This window comes from Nilaparvata lugens, chromosome 8, assembly GCF_014356525.2.
Source record: "Nilaparvata lugens isolate BPH chromosome 8, ASM1435652v1, whole genome shotgun sequence".
Classification (NCBI taxonomy): Eukaryota; Metazoa; Arthropoda; class Insecta; order Hemiptera; family Delphacidae; genus Nilaparvata; species Nilaparvata lugens.
This window is the reverse complement of record NC_052511.1, coordinates 19,244,984-19,265,041: the sequence shown is the minus strand read 5'-3', so window position 1 is coordinate 19,265,041 and position 20,058 is coordinate 19,244,984. Positions and strand designations below refer to the sequence as shown.

Sequence of the window (20,058 nt, the reverse complement as noted above, 5' to 3'; positions counted from 1 at the left end):
ATTACCTAGCCTATATCAACAACTCCAACCAAGTCTCATAGTCTCAAGTATTATATATTATATCAAGTCTCCAACTTATTGAAGGGTTCCAATACATATGACTCACTCTGTATGTGTGTATCAGACACACACAAACTTGAAATATTAGCTTTTAATATAAATTATTATTCATTACCCAATAAAAAAATTTCAATTGATTGCATAACATTAATTTCAGGTGGAAAGATCGCCAAAGTTGAGCTCAGAAGGGTGGATGACATCTCAAAATCCGAATCAATAATCTATTCACAGGTAATAAATATTTTTAAAATGGTTCAAACCTATCATGAATGCCTGTTAAGCAATTCTTCATCTGTCAACTAAGGTTGTTGCCGAACCCTTCAGTCTGCTAGAGTCACGTGGTCGTGGGTTCGAATCCCGCAGATAGGCATGGATGCTCCATCATCTCATCCAATCACTCTCACACATTCCAGAACACAGGCACAAGCAAAAAACACTTTCGGCATCATAAGCAAATAAAATCAACTCTTCTTTCCTACTCTTATTTTCTCTCTCATTGCTTGATCAAATTCTCCTATTATTCTTAAGAATTGAATCTACAAAGCCATATCTCAATTCTTCTAATAAGTTAAGTTGTAAAAACGTTGCCTCTCTGTTTCAGATTGAAATTGTGAAACATGAGAGTCCATTTGAACAAATTGACATTGAAATGAAGAATGAACCTTCTCATAGCAATACAGCTATTCATCAGGCAAGTATTCGCATTCTCAAAGTTCCTTTTCTCTATGGTAATACTCTGACAAGAGTCATCGAAAGTGATATTCACTCTTGAAAAATGTAGTAATTTCTACAGCTAACATCATCACTTCCAATTCAATTGATGCTGATAGTACATGTTGAAACTCACTATATCTTATCCAAAAATTCATCAAAAGTATTTCAGTAAGTGCTCAGCAGAAATTGTTGTTTGTGGTTTTTGAATCTTTCCCTAGCTGTAAATCAAGTTATCAGATAAGTCCAATTTTGTCCTCTGTCTACAGATCAAGAGAGAGAAGCAAGAAGATGGATTTGCAGAACATCAATTGACAACAAATAACATCAAACAGGAGCCAATAACCTCAAAGGAAGCCCCAACTACTACTCAGGTATATAACAACCAATCTATATATATATTAAAGCGAAATGGCACTCACTCAACGACTGACTCACTCAATCGCAAAAATCTACCGGACCCAAAACGTTCAAATTTGGTAGGTATGTTCAGTTGGCCCTTTAGACGCGCACTAAGAACGGATTTGAAAAAAAATCAAAAGATACGCCCAAAATCTGCGTTTTTCCAGCGTTTTCCCAGCTTTATCGGGAACAAATGAACAGAAAATGTTCAAATTAAGTACAGAAGCTCAGCTAGGGTGTAATAATGTTGTGTTAGAAGGAATTTGTAATAACGCCAAAGATACGCCCAAAATATGCGTTTCCCAGCGTTTTTTGCGCTTTCTCAGCTTTATGGAGAACAAATGAACACAAAATGTTCAAATTTACTACAGAAGCTCAGCTGGGATGTAATAATGTTGTGTTAGAAGGAAATTGAAATAACGCCAAAGATACGCCCAAAATTAGCTGTTTTTTGCGTTTTCTCAGGTCTTTCATTAAGTAATAGACAGAGACTTTTCAAATTTGGTACAGAGGTTTAGCTAGGGTCTAAAAATTTTGTGATGAGGTGACTCTAATATTTCATCAAAGATATGCCCAAAATCAGCGTTTTTCTCAGCTTTTCTGCATTTTCTCAGTACTTTGACTTTCTGATGGAATGACGCATGCTCAAATGAAAAATGATCTCATTTTTGGACGATGCAGTCGGTGGTCCAGGGGGCGGAGCCCCCTTGCTAGACGGATATTGAGAGAGAAGCGAGTCTGACGGCTAGTTATCTTCATATATTTATTGTCATTGTTTCTGATTGCATGTAAAGCTTCTCTGACAATAAATAATACACCAAAGTAATCAAAGATTGTGACATATAGCAACAATACATGAAATAAATAGGTAGTAAAAATGCAGTTTTAATATTGAACTGATAGTGTATTATTGAGATAGCAATGAGTTTTCTATCCATGATGTTACTATTGGCTGTTAATACTGAAGTTATATGAGGATTGCAGGGTGAATTGGATGGTGAATGTGGTCGTCTGCTGGAGAGAGAAATGGCATTTTGTGAGAGTGTAGACATTAAGGCTGTGCAAAAGCTAAAAATAAACTTTCTACTCTTGATATTTTTCCAAGTTTTTCGATTTGTATATCATCAAGCTATCAAAATGAAAAAGTTTTCGCAGGAAAACATTTTTTTCCGATCATTACTTTTAGAGATATGAGCGACTGAAGTTTGAATTTTTGGGACAGAACATTTCAAATTCGCTAAGAGATAAATCCATGAGATTTAAAGGATGGGTTCTTCATGGTATTGTTGATCTAGTAAAACAAAAACTCTCTGAAAATATCAATGTTCAAGATACCAAGTTCAGTTTACCAAAAATAACTCAACTAAAGTTATTTTTGGCTATTTTTAGTAAATTGAATAACTTTCTTAAAAATTGATATTTTCAGTGAATTTTGTTTTACTAGATCAACAATACCAAGAAGAATCTATCCTCTAAATGTCATGGATTTATCTCTTACCGAATTTGGAATGTTCTGTCCCGAAAATTTAAACGTTAGGCGCTCATATCTCAAAAAGTAATGAACAGAAAAAAATGTTTTCCTGAGAAAACTTTTTCATTTTGATAGCTTGATTATATGCAAATCAAAAAACTTTGAGAAATATCACGAGTAAAAAGTTTATTCTTAGCCTTTGCACAGCCTTAAGCAGGACAACAATACAGAACTCGATCCACAGCTTTCATGTGTCATTTCAATGAACATTTTTCATTGCAATTCCATTTCAAAATATCATTAAAATGGCCATGAACATTCCGGCCCTTAGTTCATCAACGCCATGACCCTGATTGAAGAAGGTGGTATCATCTGCATATCAAACAACTCTTCTGCCATCCATGAGAGCTACATCATACAATGAAATCAAAAAGAGAAGTGGCCCCAGGACAGAGCCCTGAGGCACTCCACAGTAGTAGAGATGGGAAGTTCGAATCACTTTACTGATCCGGGCCATGACCGAATCAATTTTAACGGGTCATGACCGAATGACACATATCTTCTCCACAATTTATACAGTTTTGTGTACGAGACAGCACACCAATTGCCAGTTAGCTAGTGCCACCTGGTCGTGGGTTGGAATCCCGTAGTTACTGATGGATGCTTCATCTCATCAAATCACTCTCACACTTTCCAGAGCACAGGCACAAGCAAAAAACATTTTCGGCATCATAAGCAAATAGAATCAACTCTTTCTCTCTCACTCTCTCTTCCACTCCTATTTTCTCTCTCATTGCTTGATCAAATTCTCCTATCATTCGTTATAGTGCTAAAATCTACAAATCCATATCTCAATTCTTCTAATAAGTTAAGTTGTAAAAACGTTGCCTCTCTGTTTCAGATTGAAATTGTGAAACATGAGAGTCCATTTGAACAAATTGACATTGAAATGAAGAATGAACCTTCTCATAGTAATACAGCTATTCATCAGGCAAGTATTCGCATTCTCAAAGTTCCTTTTCTCTATGGTAATACTCTGACAATAGTCATCGAAAGTGATATTCACTCTTGAAAAATGTAGTAATCTCTACAGCTAACATCATCACTTCCAATTCAATTGATGCTGATAGTCCAGGTTGAAACTCACTATTTTTAATCCAAAAATTTACTAATAGTATTTCAGTAATATTTCCAGAACACAGGCACAAGCAAAAAACACTTTCGGCATCATAAGCAAATAGAATCAACTCTTTCTCTCTCACTCTCTCTCCCACTCTTATTTTCTCTCTCATTGCTTGATCAAATTCTCCTATCATTCGTTATAGTGCTAAAATCTACAAAGCCATATCTCAATTCTTCTAATAAGCTGTTGTAAAAACGTTGCCTCTCTGTTTCAGATTGAAATTGTGAAACATGAGAGTCCATTTGAACAAATCGACATTGAAATGAAGAATGAACCTTCTCATAGCAATACAGCTATTCATCAGGCAAGTATTCGCATTCTCAAAGTACTTATTCACTCCGTGAGGAAGACAGTTGTAAAAAAAGTTATATCTCTTGGTTTGTCATGTAGCTTATTAAATGCTATTTCTTCCTCTAATTCATCTATTGTTGATTCTCAAATAAAATCATGAGGAGAGAAATATGATAGGAGATAGAAAAAGTTATGCATACTCCAAATCATACAGTATACCATAGAGAAAAGGATATAAGAAGATATAACATGGTATAGGTCATTTATGTTCAGGCGCATAGTCCAGGCGCAAATTTCATTGCGTGGTCATTTTTGGGTAACAGCGGTGGTAGATGTCTCAATTTCTTCGTTAGGTCTAGCATAATAGGGATCGTGATGATGATAAGTCGAAATCACAGGAATCTCGAAAACAAGATTGCCGCCAAAATTTTTAGGATTTTGCTATATCGCTTATATTTCAATAACCGTTCAAGATATTTAACCGTTTTTTGAACGAAAATAATTCTAAAATCTTCCTCTACAATTTTTGTTCAATAAAAGTTCCCTCTAAAACGCATATTTTATTAGTTATAAGCCATCAGAAGCTACAAAAACGTTTTTTCTAATTTTTCAAATTTCGTTCTATTGTAACTTTTTTGTGCAAGAGATACAGAGAAATTTCAAATCTATGGAATTTAGATCGTTTTTTCAGCTTTGAAGCGATATATATCTTCGTATCGGTCATATCTGGACGTTCTCCAGCGACCTCCAATGAAAGCACTGCATGATTTCTGGTGCGTTTTTCCATACGCATGAAGTAACAAGCTTGATTTGACTTGACAGTGAAATTTGGAACACAAACGTCTTATACTGTGGGATATCCTCTTTTCTCTATGGTAATACTCTGACAAGAGTCATCGAAAGTGATATTCACTCTTGAAAAATGTAGTAATTTCTACAGCTAACATCATCACTTCCAATTCAATTGATGCTGATAGTCCAGGTTGAAACTCACTATATCTTATCCAAAAATTCACCAAAAGAATTTCAGTAAGTGCTCAGCATAAATAGTTGTTTGTGGTTTTAGATCCAAAAATTCACCAAAAGAATTTCAGTAAGTGCTCAGCAGAAATATTTGTTTGTGGTTTTAGAATATTTCCCTAGCTGTAAATCAAGTTATCAGATAAGACCAATCTTGTCCTCTGTCTACAGATCAAGAGAGAGAAGCAAGAAGATGGATTCGCAGAACTTCAATTGACAACAGATACCATCAAACAGGAGCCAATAACCTCAGAGAAAGTCCCAACTACTACTCAGGTATATATCAACCAATTATCCTCATATATTTCTTGCCATTGTTTCTGATTGCATCTAAAGCTTCACTGACAATACATAATACACAAAATTTATCAAAAAGTGTAACATAGCAACAATACATGAAATAAGTAGGTGGTAAAAATGCAGTTTCAATATTGAACTGATAGTGTATTATTGACAAAGCAATGAGTGGTATTGTTATCATTCCTGATGGTTATCAATATCCTATATTTTTAAACGAGCAATTTCTGTTTATATGTTTAGATGTATATAATTATAATATATTATATGTATGTGGCCGGATCTCGAAAACAGCTCTAACGATTCTCACGAAATTTGGAACATAGTAGGTTTATGATATAAAAATTCGATTGCACTAGGTCTCATCCCTGGGAAAACTCGCTGAAGGACATGAAAAGGATAATTCATTCTTGGAAAAACAGATGATAATTTCGTCGTCTGTATACATAAGATGCGTGTGCCTGTGTGGGAGATCAACTGTGTAATCAATCAGCTTACCGTATCTCGCGAGAAATCTAGACAAATTAATAGACTCGATCAAAATAATCTGATTTTTTGACATGACATGGTATATCATAATATTCAAAGTTAATCATTATTTTACAGTTTTAAATTATTAGTGAGTGTTATTTTGTTATTCAATTTGGTTTGTAAACAATCTAAATTAGATTTTTTCTGTTTTCAAATATTTGGACTGAAAATTGATTGAAGTGAATGGAACATAACCTACTTTTTGGACCATTTATAGTGTATAAATCAAAATTTGGGGGAAGAAACAGTTTTGGGCTGTGCCTGTTAGTCCTTCCCCAATCATTTTAAAGAATTGTGTATGTTTATCAATAAATAACGAGTGAAGCTCGGTGCCCCGATATTTGAAGTGATATGATGATTGCAGGGTGAATTGGATGGTTCATGTGATCTTATAGTAGAGAGAAAAGTGACATTTTGTGAAATTAAGCAGGGAAACAATACAGGATTCGAATCAATTGACAAATTCATCCTATTAACGAGCACTGTTCTATTGCTATTCTATTTAAAAACGCCAGGACATGCATGATAAACATGCATAGTTCCAATTTCATAAGTACTTCTGTATTTCTCAAATAATACCATTCACCATATTTGAATTAATTGTTCAATCTATTTCAACCACTTGACAATTGGCAGTCAGATTAATAAGTTTGTAGTGGGGAGTGTAGTGATGTAGTATTAGGATAAATTTACATTTTGTGATCAGAAAAATAATTATTCTAATCTATCAAATAAACATATATTTCCAGAGCTATAAATTTCTGAGTTTGTATGTTGACGTAGCAATGAAATGCTTGTTCCCAAACTCTGCTCTCATTTGATCATAGTACCACTGTTTGTGTATGAGCAGTGTTGTGATGTGAATATATTTGCAGATGGCGACAGTTGCAGTAAATAGCAGCCAAGAACCAGCGCCAGAGTGCAGCACTGCATTCGCTCCAACCGATAATGACTTCAGCCAACAACATTATTTAATCCCTGGCTACAATCTAATATTCATCAAAGAAGAAGGTAAGATATAACTGTGTCTTGTTAGTCATATCAAAGTAATTTATTTGACAACACATACTTGAATTAAATAGCTTTCAAATTAAGCTGAGAAACACTGTTCAAGAATAATTATTATTAAACGAAATCCAAATTGAATGCTGTAATTCACCACGAAGACTTCTGCTACTGCAAATATTGACAACAGGGTAAACAGGTAGATGAAAATTCGATGAGCGCTACTATTCAAAAATTCTTTGTCAGCCCGGGAATCGAACCCAGTACCTACTAATTGCCGGTCATGAATGCTTTACCCTCAAACCAAACTGACAATCTCTGGATAGCAGCACTCATTTTATAGGGAGCCATAGCGGCCATCCAGTCTACAGATAAAAAATACTGAGATATTGCAATTTTATTTCCATCTGTTCAAGAATAGTTTGTTGTATATTTTCTCAAGTAATGTTGTATGTTTATTTTTGTAGATTCCCAAGATGGAGAAGACATTTCAGAAGAAGTTGACTTTGGCGCAGTGAAGAGTGAAGCAGAGATGTGGCCTTCTATCAGCGGCACTGCCAATGCAGCAGAAGTGGGTGGACTGGATGCACATTCAATCTCTCCAGTGGAAAAGTGCACTGAGCCAACTGTGGCTGGCAAAAAGACCAAGCTCTACAGCTGTGCCGACTGCAGCTATGAAACAACATGGATTTCTGATTTGAAGAAACACATTAGAACACACACTGGGGAAACACCATTCAGTTGTAACTTCTGTGACTACAAATGTGCTACTTCAAGCAATTTGAAAGTACATATCAGATCACATACAGATGAAAAACCATTCAGTTGTAACTTTTGTGACTACAAATGTGCTACTTCAGGCAATTTGAAGATACACATCAGATCACATACAGGTGAAAAACCATTCAGTTGCAAATTTTGTGACTACAAATGTGCATCTTCAGGCCATTTGAAAATACATATCAGAACACACACGGGTGAAAAACCATTTAGTTGTAACTTTTGTGACTACAAATGTGCTTCTTCAGGTGAATTGAATGGACATATCAGAAGACACACTAGTAAAAAACCATTCAGTTGTAACTTTTGTGACTACAAATTTGCTTCTTTAAGTGAATTGAAGAGCCACATCAGAACACACACTGGTGAAAAACCATTCAGTTGTAACTTTTGTGACTATAAATGTGCTAATTCAACCAATTTGAAAGTACATATCAGATCACATACAGGTGAAAAACCATTTAGTTGTAACTTTTGTGATCACAAATGTGCTCATTTAACTGATTTGAAGAAACACATTAGAACACACACTGGAGAAACACCATTCAGTTGTAACTTTTGTGACTACAAATGTGCATCTTCAGGCCATTTGAAAGTCCATATCAGATCACATACCGGTGAAAAACCATTCAGTTGCGAATTTTGTGACTTTAAATGTAGTCGGAAATCTAGCTTGAAATTACATCTCAGAACACATACAGGTGAAAAACCATTCAGTTGTAAGTTTTGTGATTACAAATGTGCTTCTTCAATTGCTTTGAAGAGACACATCAGAACACACACTGGTGAATAACCATTCAGTTGTGACCTTTCTTCAAATGTGCCACTTTAAGCTAATTGAAAGTACATAAATCAGATCACATACAGATGAAAAACCTTTTAGTTGCGAATTTTGTGACCATAAATGCTCTCATTCAAATGATTTGAAGAAACACATCTGAAAATACACTGGCGGAAAGCCGGTGAAGAAGAAATTGTGAGATATTTATTTATACAATACTAGCTGGCCCGGCGAACTTCGTACCGCTAAATAGTTAATGCATCTCATGACAAACTTTGGCTGGATGCACACCTGAGGAGGCGCGATGCGGCATTTTGCATCCAGGTGCATCTTGTTTATTGGTTGGAATGGAAGAACTCACACATACTGAATCGGGCATTGCGTGGAACGGTGTGATAAGGCAATCTCCATAAGATCAACACTTTGTGTCACCAAGCCGCGCCTCCTCAGGTGTGCTTAGCCTTAGCTTAATCTTATGCATTACATATTATGAAAATTATCCAACAAACAGTATTTACATTTATATCTCAATATGGACTTCCTATGTGCTTAGTTAGTTGTGCAGAAGTTTGTATTTTTGGATATAGTTGAATGCAGCTTGCTAGGAAATTGGAAGGTATATCTCCTTGCCGCTGATTTTCCCGTGCATATTCTGAATTTACAGCATTTCAAATTCTACGACCTAAGTTTGGATGTAGTTCGTAACGCGGCATTATTATTAGAATTAAAATTTTGTGAATCCGTAGAAAGAAAATAGAAAAACAGATCTACCGACGGCTGTTGGATGACGCAATGATTATAACAGCTGATTTTCATTTCTGTGTGTGGCCAGCTCACAAATCTTCTCCCATAAGGATTTCATGTAAACTTTGAAGGACCTTAGGAAAGAGTCCTGAAGTCGGAACATAAATTTGATAGGCCATAAACCTGCTCCTGAACATATGTTTATGTTTTGAAGGGACGGATTCAAAGAACCTCACATGTCAACCAAAGCTTATTGTGTGTCCAAAAGTATGTTAGTTAGGCAAACCAACTCCCGTGTCCTTTACAAGGTCCAGGAATTTCTTCCCTATACCAACATCCCATTCCTCACCTGGTTGCTTACAGCCAAACAGAGCCCTTCTTCTAGCTCCAAGACTTTCGCAATCCAGTATGATATGCTTGGCAGTCTCTCCAGACTGATTACAAAGCCTACACATCTGGCTTTCATTTCTGAGTCCAATTGTGTTGAGTGTTGAGATGTTTCCTGAAGTGGCCATGTCCAGTTATCAGGGCAATCACCTGTTTGACCTGACCTCTACCCAGACTCACCAGCCAGCTGGTGAAGCAAGGGCTTGCGTTTGCCAGCAGCCTTTTGCCAAGTGCTTGGCCAGGGTGACCCTGCCATTGCTGGTGGTTTAAGTCCCTGGACCATCTACTAATTGTGTGGAAGGCAGTTGTTTTACTTATGCCACAGCCCGGCTCTGGGCCAAGGAATGGCATACTAGAACCCCACTTAGCAAGCTCATCTGCACGCTCTTTACCTCCTATGCCTACATGGCCAGGTACCTAACCAAGATGCATATAGTTGAGCGTTGCAAGCCTGCTGAGCAACTATTAGTAACTATTATAAAGCTACAATTTTTTTATTTTAATCCAACCAAGCCTTGTGTCTAGATAGGTTAGAGTTGGATCCGAGAGAGGAAAGTGGTAAAAAAATTAAAATCATCAAAAGTCATTCATCTAAAAACTCGCGAACCGAGTAATAAGCTATATTTGTCAATACTTTGAGATATTCATCTTGAATTGAAATTAGGAATTCAAAACTTAAGTTTTGCTTGGAAAATTGTAAGTACATAATATAGTACCTTGTCTTCTATGGGAGAGAATACGGTAGGCTACCTGATATTCTTCGAGATACCAATGAGCCTCACAACTGTTATATGTCAGCCAAGTCCGCCAGTTTATAGTGTTCTTGTGGAATCATGTTTAATCTGAATAGTCATTATCAGACTCACTGTCATAATATGTAAAGTGTTTAGTTGTAGAGTGCTAGTAAATCGATAATTATCCATTCAATCTCACAACACAGAAAGATTGTCTTGTTGGGAGATTCATACACGAATCAAGGTTAATCTGATTTATAAAATTAATTGTAAGCTCATTGAATTTAAGCATTGAGTAATTATTAGACTGATAGACATGTGTCATGTGTTCAGTTATGAATGTATTCCAGTTAAATCACTTGGCAGTGTTTGGAAAATGATAAATGTTTTCTGGATGCTGACTGGTTCACTGTTGCCATGTTTATTTAAACTTGAAAACTACAAAATTCTTAACCACTGACTCAAATTATCTATCATCTTTCTCAATTGAATGTCATTTTTATTGCAATGTTTATTTATTTCCATGGCTGAGTTCAGTATTAGTGTGAAGTAGATGGAAAGTGTAAACTAACTGCAATATTGACAATGTAATCCCTAGTACAACAATTGATACAATTGTCTAGAAAATGTGTGGAAACAATGCTAGATTCTTTCTTCTCTCTCTGAAAAGTGTGTTTAATGAGAATTATCATCCATTCATTGATTGTGTTGACAAATACATCATGTACTAGTTTATTCAGGACAAAATGTCAGAGGTTGTCTGGTATAGCTCAGCTGGTAGAACTCAAATGTGAAAAGATCCATTCTGATGATCTCATCTTCATGACAATTAAATTTTCATTAAATTACCACCTCTTCAACAACAAAACGACAATATTGTCTTTGCAAAACCCTTTGAACTGCTATGCTCCATATTATGATGTTATTGTTGTTAATATGGCTGCGTTGATTAATTCAAAAGCCTCCTGGCATATTATAGATTTCATCATTTATTGAGAATAAGATGGGATACAACTTGAGAGGGACTAATTGATTTTTTTTATGGACTGTTGAGAGTTCTATCCTTTTGAATACTGTATAAATTTTGTATTGTATCACAAACAGTTATAATTCACTAGAGATTCATTATATTAATATTATTTAGATTAGCCTATCAATAGTTTTTAGCAATCTATTGTAAGAGAAACTTCTTGTTAATAGATATTCTATCTTTGAAGAATATTTTATACATTTCTCCTGTCTTCCATCATTATCTACTTCAATTTATCAACTTTCAATCAATTCTCGAAATAGTCCTAGCCTACAATTTTGATATTTCTAGCTTCTAGGTGTGGAACTCCTATTCCCCAACGGGTATCTGTGGTTATATTTCTATAATGTGTCTCTTTTTATATAATTTAACTTATACTCTAACTACTGTTGAAAGAACAAAAATAATAAAGAAAAATCAAACATTGAATCTGTGGTTGTGATGCCTTTTTGACTTAATTTTTTCAATATTGAACAATAATATATAATTTCTGGTATGCACTAGGAATGAAGTTGACTCAGATTCGTTATTGATTCTTTGTTGTTATTGCTATAAGTAGGTAATTGCTCAGCAGATCAGTTGAGAATGATGTGTCTGCTAAATCCTTTGAATGGGTTCGTATCACACTAGGAAGAGGAAGGGTCAGAACGAGTTGTTCTTTTTGAAAAAAACAGACATACATGAGCCATTAATATATTAGTAAGCTTCCTCCTCATTTGAATTTTTTTGAAGATGTTGATGTTTTTGAGTTGAAAAGCTTCAGAGTTGGTTGGATCATTCTATACAATGGAAGAGTTTTGTGTGTAGAGAGTGAATCTGTCTTCTTTTGAGTGATTCTTTGGAATGTATTATAAATTTTGGAAATTCCTGTATTCTGATGAGAGTCTCTAGAATGATTTCAAAAACTATCAAACAAAACAAACTGTAGCTTATTGGTCTACTCATCCAAAAAGGATGAGATATCAAAAGGTAAGCATTGATACATCGTTTGTAGAAAATGACAAAGTGAAATGGATCCATCTTATCCTTCCATTCTAAGCTTGAAATCTTACCTCCCACAAATCCGAGCTGACAAATCCGATTTCAACAATGCAAGGTGTGTTCAAAAATAAGGTGATTTTGAATTTCACGAGTAATGCACATTTGATTTTCGATTTTTCTATTTTGTTGCCATAGCATACATGTCCTGAGCATATATTTCAAGTTAATAGCATGTCTAGTTTTTTTGACAGGTGAAAGTCAGACGTATTTTGGTGAGCTTGGCGAATTTTCTTCTATATAAAAAATGGATCAAAGAATTTGAGTCAAATTTCATATAAAAATGGAATTAAGTGCTCCAAAGCACTTGAAATGTTGACAGTGGCATAGGGTGAGTCAACTCTTGATGGGAAAACCCGTGTATAAGTGGTACAAGCTCTTCCAAGATGGTCGAGAAGATGCAATGACAAACCCAGCTCTGGATGCCCCAGCACTACAACAACAGATGAGAATGTCAAAATTGTTAACAAAATTGTTTTGGAAAATCATCGAATCACTATCAGAGAAGTTGCAGAAGATGTTGGCATATTGGTTGGCTCGTGCCATCAATTTTTTTGATATTTTGGGCATATGAAAGGTGTGTCAGTGAATTTTGTTCCAAAATTGCTCAATTTCAACCAGAAGAACCATCGCATGACAATCGCTCATGAGCTATTGGATGATGTCAATGATGACCCTGATTTGTTCAAAAGGATCATAACAAATGACAAAACATGGGTATACGGTTATGAAGTCAAAACTAGGGCTCAATCATCCCAGTGGAAGCACACTGCTTGAACTAAGACGCAAATTTCTGAGCATACCAAAATATGTCTGACCTTTGTAACTGTCAAAAATAAACTAAATATGCAATTCACTTGAAACTTAGAAAATATGCACAGGAAATGTTTACTAATGCAACAAAAAAAGAAAATAAAATGAGCAATGCCTACGAAATTCAAAAAGTCACATTACTTTTTGAACACACCTCGTATATCGATGAGTATCTTATATAGACAATATTGCTTACTGTTTTTGAAGGGATGGATTCAAGGATCCAAAGGTTCAAATAACCCCACACGTCAACCGAAGCTTATTGTTTTCCCAAGTAAGCAAGTAGTATGTTAGTTAGGCAAACCAATACCTATGTCCTTTACAAGAACCAGGAGTTTTTCCCTATACTAACATTCCATTCATCACCTGGTTGCAATCCTTGTCACAATCCAGTGTGATATGCTTGGCAGTCTCTTCAGACTGATTAGTCCTCGTGACCTACGTGAGTTCCACTCCTGGCCTTCTTGTAGGTCCTTCCGCTGTGAGAGGGGATGCCATTTGCCTCTAGGGCGCCCGGCCATCCTTGACTCAGCCTCTTGACCCACATTTGTGCCTGGAGTTTCACCCATCACTGGTCTCTTGGGTTTTTTCTTTTGTCACTCCGAAACTGCCCTGATGAGGCAGATCCCGTGGATTTGAAGACTAGGCAACTTCTGGAGTTGCCTTGAGGTCCATTTTAGTCGCCTCCTTCGACAAGCATGGATACTGTGGGTGAGTTCTGGTTTTCAACTCTTTCTTGAGTACGATGATCGACTCAAAGCTCCCCCAACCCATAGGGGGCTATAATAGACAATAACAGAATATCGATAACATTGAAAAAAAATTCTATCATTTTTTATTTTGATCGATTGGGAATTGGGATGAGTATCGAGCTGAAAAAATCGATTAAGAGATAGATTGATACTGAGAGCATCAAAAATTTTTTCTGTACCGATTTTTCAGCATTTTTCAAATAAATTACCAATTAAGCATTATTCAAATCAAAAAAAGCAAGCAATATGAAGTCAAAACCAGGCCTAGTCATATCAAATAGATATGATATTCTTACCGACTATTGTTTCGCCAGAAAGCGCTTGTATACGCAAATGACGATTTCTGTCTGAGCTGAGTTAGTACTGTTGTAGGGGGACGTAGTGGTGAGTCATTGGCATCCTACACTTCCCTCTCCAACAAACCAGTTCACACCACTCTCTCCCCCTGCAAAACAACTGCTGACAGCATTTGTGGCTTGAGGCATGTATGTCATTGTTTTGCTAATAGTACATAGACTAGACATTCATTTTTCTTATTCTAATCACTTGCTACTCTCAACTCTCCAGATCGCATGAACGCTGCTTCTCCAGTGACAAAGAGGATTAATTTTTATTTCTAATCAACAAGAACTAGAAAACAATAAGTGAATGAGTGGCCAGATTTTGTAACTTTATTACATTATGTACTTCAATTCAATAATTGAAAAAATTTAAATCAATCTAATTTAATCCACAATATTGCAATTTTGAACTTAAAAATTGAGAAAGAGCATGGAATAATTTTAATAATGACATGTTCTTGAGGTGCTGTGTAATGCAGCATTATATTTCTCTATTATTGTTCTAAAATGATTTTAATAAATGATGTCAAAACTGCTTATTAACAATAATATTGTTTCAGTTACTTTTTTTTTCATTGAATAGCCAAAGATTGTTAACCTTAATAATATTATTTCAGTTGCTTTTTGTTTTCATTGAATAGCCAATGGTTGTCAACCTTTTTCATGGACTGTACCCATAGTGGAAAGTTCTAATTTTGCATATGAGCTAAATGCTGTTAGGCTAGCCGTCTAGCGGGAGATTGGGGAAGAGGGAGTAATTTGAAAATTCAATGAATTTCTCTCATTATAAACTTATAAGAGCATTCAGTAAAATAACATCCATTTTCATTGTATATTATAAGGAGGAAATTGATTGATACTCTTTAAAAAGATTTACCTACCCCTGTTATTATGTATGTGTATTTTTGTCGTAAATGTATTTCCTTTCCTTGATATAATACAAAATTATAAGTAGAGCAATAAAGAGCAAAACTAAAATCGTAAATCGATTTTGAAATAATCTTCATGACCTTTTAGAAGAAACTTTGTGGCTGAATCTGCTAATCAATTCCGACCATGTTGATAAACTTGAAACGCAAAAAATGCTGTTGATTTTATCATTTTTATTCATAGTTCACTTGGACGCACGGTACGATTCAATCACTTGAAAATATCAAGAGATTGAAGATATTCTCCTCATATTCACGATCTCGGTATTTCTAAGATGGAAAAGTTGAAGATAAATATTTATGATGACTGAGCTCCTATAGAATAAAATTTAGAACCAATCATGAGTTTCTATGATGTATGATCCTCGTTTAAGAGACTCTTGATTAACAGTGAAATTGCGAAAAAATGGTAAAACTTCAATCGTCACTTTTTCAATCGGTTGTAACTTTCTAATGGTATTGAAATCGAAAGTATTGTTGATTGGAGTGAGAAGAGGAGGAAATTCCTCACATCCTTGACTAGATTTTGATTTTATATCTGTATTATTTCATAAGATATGCAGCATTGAATAAATAAATTGTCGTTATTCTGTGTATGGAATATGGGTTGAAGTACAGTGTACACTCAACAAAAAATTTCCCATTTCTCTTAGGAACTTGACTCATGATATATGATTTCCAACTACCTTGACAAGCCGAAAAGAAAGAGCGTACGGGAAGATCCGAACATTGTATCAAAAGTTATGAATGAAATTTCGATCCTTGAGGTGTCCTGAAAATCTTTGAGATAGAGCGTTCTACCTGTTCTCAGATTGTAGAGCACAAAATTACGCCTAGTAGGATGTTGAATTATACATTTTTGAATTGTGACAATCGGAAGATATTGTTGATTGAATACTATAGGATTTATCAAAATTGATTTTCCATGAAATTCTACTCGTTTTGGAAAAACTGTAGGATAGAACTGATTGAAGTTATAGAGGTCTGAATGATTCCATTTTATTCTGAATTTTATATACAGTAAAAAAGGAGAGAGAGGATTTTTTTTGTCCAATGACTGGATTTGATTGTAATAGCTCAGAACTGGAGAATGAACCAGACATATTAGGTATTTGGGCCACTCTGTACAAGGAAATTTTGCATGCGAAAATTGGTTCTGGACTTCTCTTATGCATACAAACCCTAAAAAAATGGGGTTATAGGGTTTATAGGTTTTGGTTTGGCCAAAGACCGTTCAAGTCAGAAGGAAGCTTTTCCATCAAGGGCCAAGCGTAGTGATAAAGTATGTGCATATTTTTTGTAAATATTGTTGTTCACTGATGTTTTTCACTTAGTTTTATCTTTATATTTTCATATTTCAAATAAGTGATTTAAGGGGCATGTCTAGGAAGGCTGTTCAAAAAGTGTAGTACTAGGTAAATTTAACAGATGAGATGGGGAGCGGAGTGAAAAAGCATGCTGGCCCACAAACATCGGTCTTCATAGCTCTACTCTCTCTCAATCGATGCGCTCTCTCACACATCAGTCTTCTCTTTCTAGAGAAAGAAGTTCATTCAGTAGCACCACTATCACAATTGACACGCGCACTCACTCTCACATCAGTCTTCTCTTCCTAGAAAAGTCCATTATTATTATTATTATTATTATTATACACTGCATTGTCTACTCATTCTGCGGCTGTTCTAACATGACTGATCTGCTTTTGAGTAGCCTGGCTATAGATTGATTGTATTCTATTGCTTCAACAGTGTTATCAAAGAACACTTCATTTGACTAATTCTTCTAAATCGACATACAAGTTCATTAATATATGAGTGCACTATCCTTATATATAAAAGCGAAATGGCACTGACTGACTGACTTACTCACTCACTCACTCACTCACTCGCAGAACTAAAAATCTACCGGACCAAAAACGTTCAAATTTGGTAGGTATGTTCAGTTGGCCCTTTAGAGGCTCACTAAGAAATCTATTGGCGATATTTTAACTCTAAGGGTGGTTTTTAAGGGTTTAAAGTTCGAATTTTAGCATGTATATTCTTCTTATTCCAATATCTTAAAATTATAATTGAAATGTCCATACCATATGTTAATATAGAACTATAGAGAGAGTACCTCTTCAAAACAGTTCTGTGGGTAGATGACACAAGCTGATTTGTAAACTTTTCAGGAGAGCAATTTGAAAGTTTGGCATAGCTGCAAAAATTTATCTATCATATTTTTTCTTACCCATTTTACACTAATATAATCAGCTGATCATTGGCTATTCGAATATAAAATATAAAGGAACTAGCAAGAACCCGTGCTTCGCAAGGATCTATTTTAAAACTTGACAAAATGAAAACTTGATGTAATGAAATTTTGAAGAATTGAGAATAGGCCTATAACCATCCTTGGTTATTTAAGAATCTAAAAGCAAAATTTCAAGTTAATTAGTCCAGTAGTTCAGACGTGATGATGCGTCAAACATAATTTTCCTATCCCGTACGTGCATAAGCCAGCTCTTTACTTTATATAATTATTATAGATATAGTTAACGACTGCAAGAGATAGGACTGTGGAACAGAATAGTGGTGAAACTATGATAGCGCCAGAAGTGTCTCAAACACAATAGTAGGTAGAACTACATGAACTTTTTGAAAGTGATTTGAAAAAATGTTAAAACAAAAAACTGAATCCTTATCATTCTACCTTCATTTAGAGAGGCTTTTGTTTGAGCCGAATGGAAATTTATTTATAAAAAAATGAATGTCTGTTTGTGTGTTTGTTTGTTCCCTGTAGACTTGAAAACTACTTGACATAACGGCATGAAACTTTGGGAATATGTTGAGGGATGGTTTCTGAACAGAAATACTAATAGGGGGGCTAATAATAATTATTTATTAATCCATTTTACAGATATGTTTTCGAAATTTTCGGCCGAGCGGCTACTGAAGAACGAAAAGATGATCATGATTCATGATCATATTGTGATAATATGATTTAGCATCTAAAGTTACCAGCTGTAATAAACATATCACCCTGTGATAAATTATTGTGTACTGGTATTAAAACGGTAGTTTGGAGTTGAAGTGTAGTTGATTGGTACCAGCTGTTGATAATGGTTCCTTAGAAGACCTATACAAATAATTATCACTCCCCTATCATTGAGAAACTGGAAAATGTTGAACAAAATTATCACCTAATGAAAGAGAGTATATATATTGTATAGTATATATGTATAGTATTCATATTGCATTCATTAATTACTGAAGATGAAAGAATAATTTACAATTTTTTGAATTTAGCTTAGCTTATATTCATCCTAAAATGGAAAGAATAATTATGGAATTCTGTGTGATTCATCGTACATCGCATATTTCCTGGACCATATATCGGCAAACTACAGCTATGAAAACATTGAATATTTTCTTTGAAACACTGATATAACCTTTTTTTTAATTGAAAACTTTACTGATAGATATTACTACCAATTGATTGAGAAGAGTAATATGTTTTTGGAATAATGAATGCTGCATGACTAAGCACATAGGAAGTCCGTATTGAGATGAACATGTTGTCAGATAAATTAATGATTCACCAAATAAAGTCAAGTGTAACATGATATACATTCGCGGTGCGAAGTTCGCTGGGTAAGCTAGTTGTGAATTAAGCTTTATTATTAATAGACAACGCTGAAAAATACAGGCTCAATCACCAGGAATACTATAAATCTGTAGAACGTTTTCCACGTAAAACACGTGGTAAGCTCGCGCTCTCAATCAACGCAAAATCAATTCGATCAGCTAATTGATGAAATTGTTTTAAGCTTTCCAATGATTACAACATATGTTAGAATATCATGTGTCAATTATCTCAGTTCCACATGGAGTTCACCTTACCATAAGCTTACTTAATAGGATCCTTTTTCATCCTTTGAAACCCTTAGAGGCAAAATATCTCAAAATCCGTTCTTAGTGCGCGTCTAGCATGTTTGAAGAATATTTGTGCAAAGTTTTAAGCCTGTAGGCCAATTAGTTTGAGCTGTAGTGTGATTTTACATCAAAATTTTCGAAAAGTGTCCTCTCCTGAACCCCCCTGTGCTCCTGATTGGAATTTTTCTGCATAGATCTGATTTTTTTCGTACCTGAACGAAAAAGTTCCTCATGACTTTGCTGTGCAATGAACGGTTGAAAAGTGAAAATTTTGGGGGCCCAGCTCCCTCAGGGGGGGCAGATTTCTGAAAATCCTTTTGTAGTGGATGTTTTGAGGCTACAATAAACAATTGTGCGAAATTTCAAGTTTTTAGGCTTAGTAGCTTGGGCTATTTCAGTTGGTCGGGGCTTAGCCTTTTAGATATAGGTAGAAGAAGAGAAAGAAGAGAAGAAGAAGAAGAAGAAGAAGAAGAAGAAGAAGAAGAAGAAAAAGAAGAAGAAGAAGAAGAAGAAGAAGAAGAAGAAGAAGAAGTAAAGGAATAAAAAGAAGAAGAAAAAGAAGAAGAAGATAGATTATTATGTTGCTTTGGCCTGTGATCTGTACAAATGTCCTGTAACAACTAAAGGTGCGTCCACACATGCCGAACCGAAACTCGAACCGCGCAGCAAACCGTGCATTCCTCCGAACATCTTGCCTTTCAACGAACATGAGCATATGTTTCATAATGTTAAAAATCAGCTGTCAATCATTCGCCGTACCGTACTCCGAACCATTCGCCGTGCCGCTTGTTCTAACTGCTCGCCTCACCTCACTCCGAACGCTGAACTTTTCAGCCAATCAGAG

At 35.3% G+C, this 20,058-nt stretch overlaps 1 protein-coding gene across 33 annotated transcripts in view; it reads left to right on the top strand.

The window, feature by feature from the left end:
• Positions 1 to 20,058, top strand: part of LOC111045351 (zinc finger protein 699) — a 201,113-nt gene that overhangs the window by 29,869 nt on the left and 151,186 nt on the right. For 30 of the 33 annotated variants that reach the window (XM_039434187.1, XM_039434181.1, XM_039434170.1 and 27 more), the window contains 4 exons: positions 662 to 751; positions 1,041 to 1,145; positions 3,546 to 3,635; positions 4,042 to 4,131. In XM_039434187.1, coding sequence (XP_039290121.1) covers positions 662 to 751; positions 1,041 to 1,145; positions 3,546 to 3,635; positions 4,042 to 4,131 — 375 coding nt within the window. The remainder of the gene's footprint in view (positions 1 to 661; positions 752 to 1,040; positions 1,146 to 3,545; positions 3,636 to 4,041; positions 4,132 to 20,058) is intronic. The other 3 variants (XM_039434193.1, XM_039434178.1, XM_039434182.1) reach the window with 2 other exon arrangements.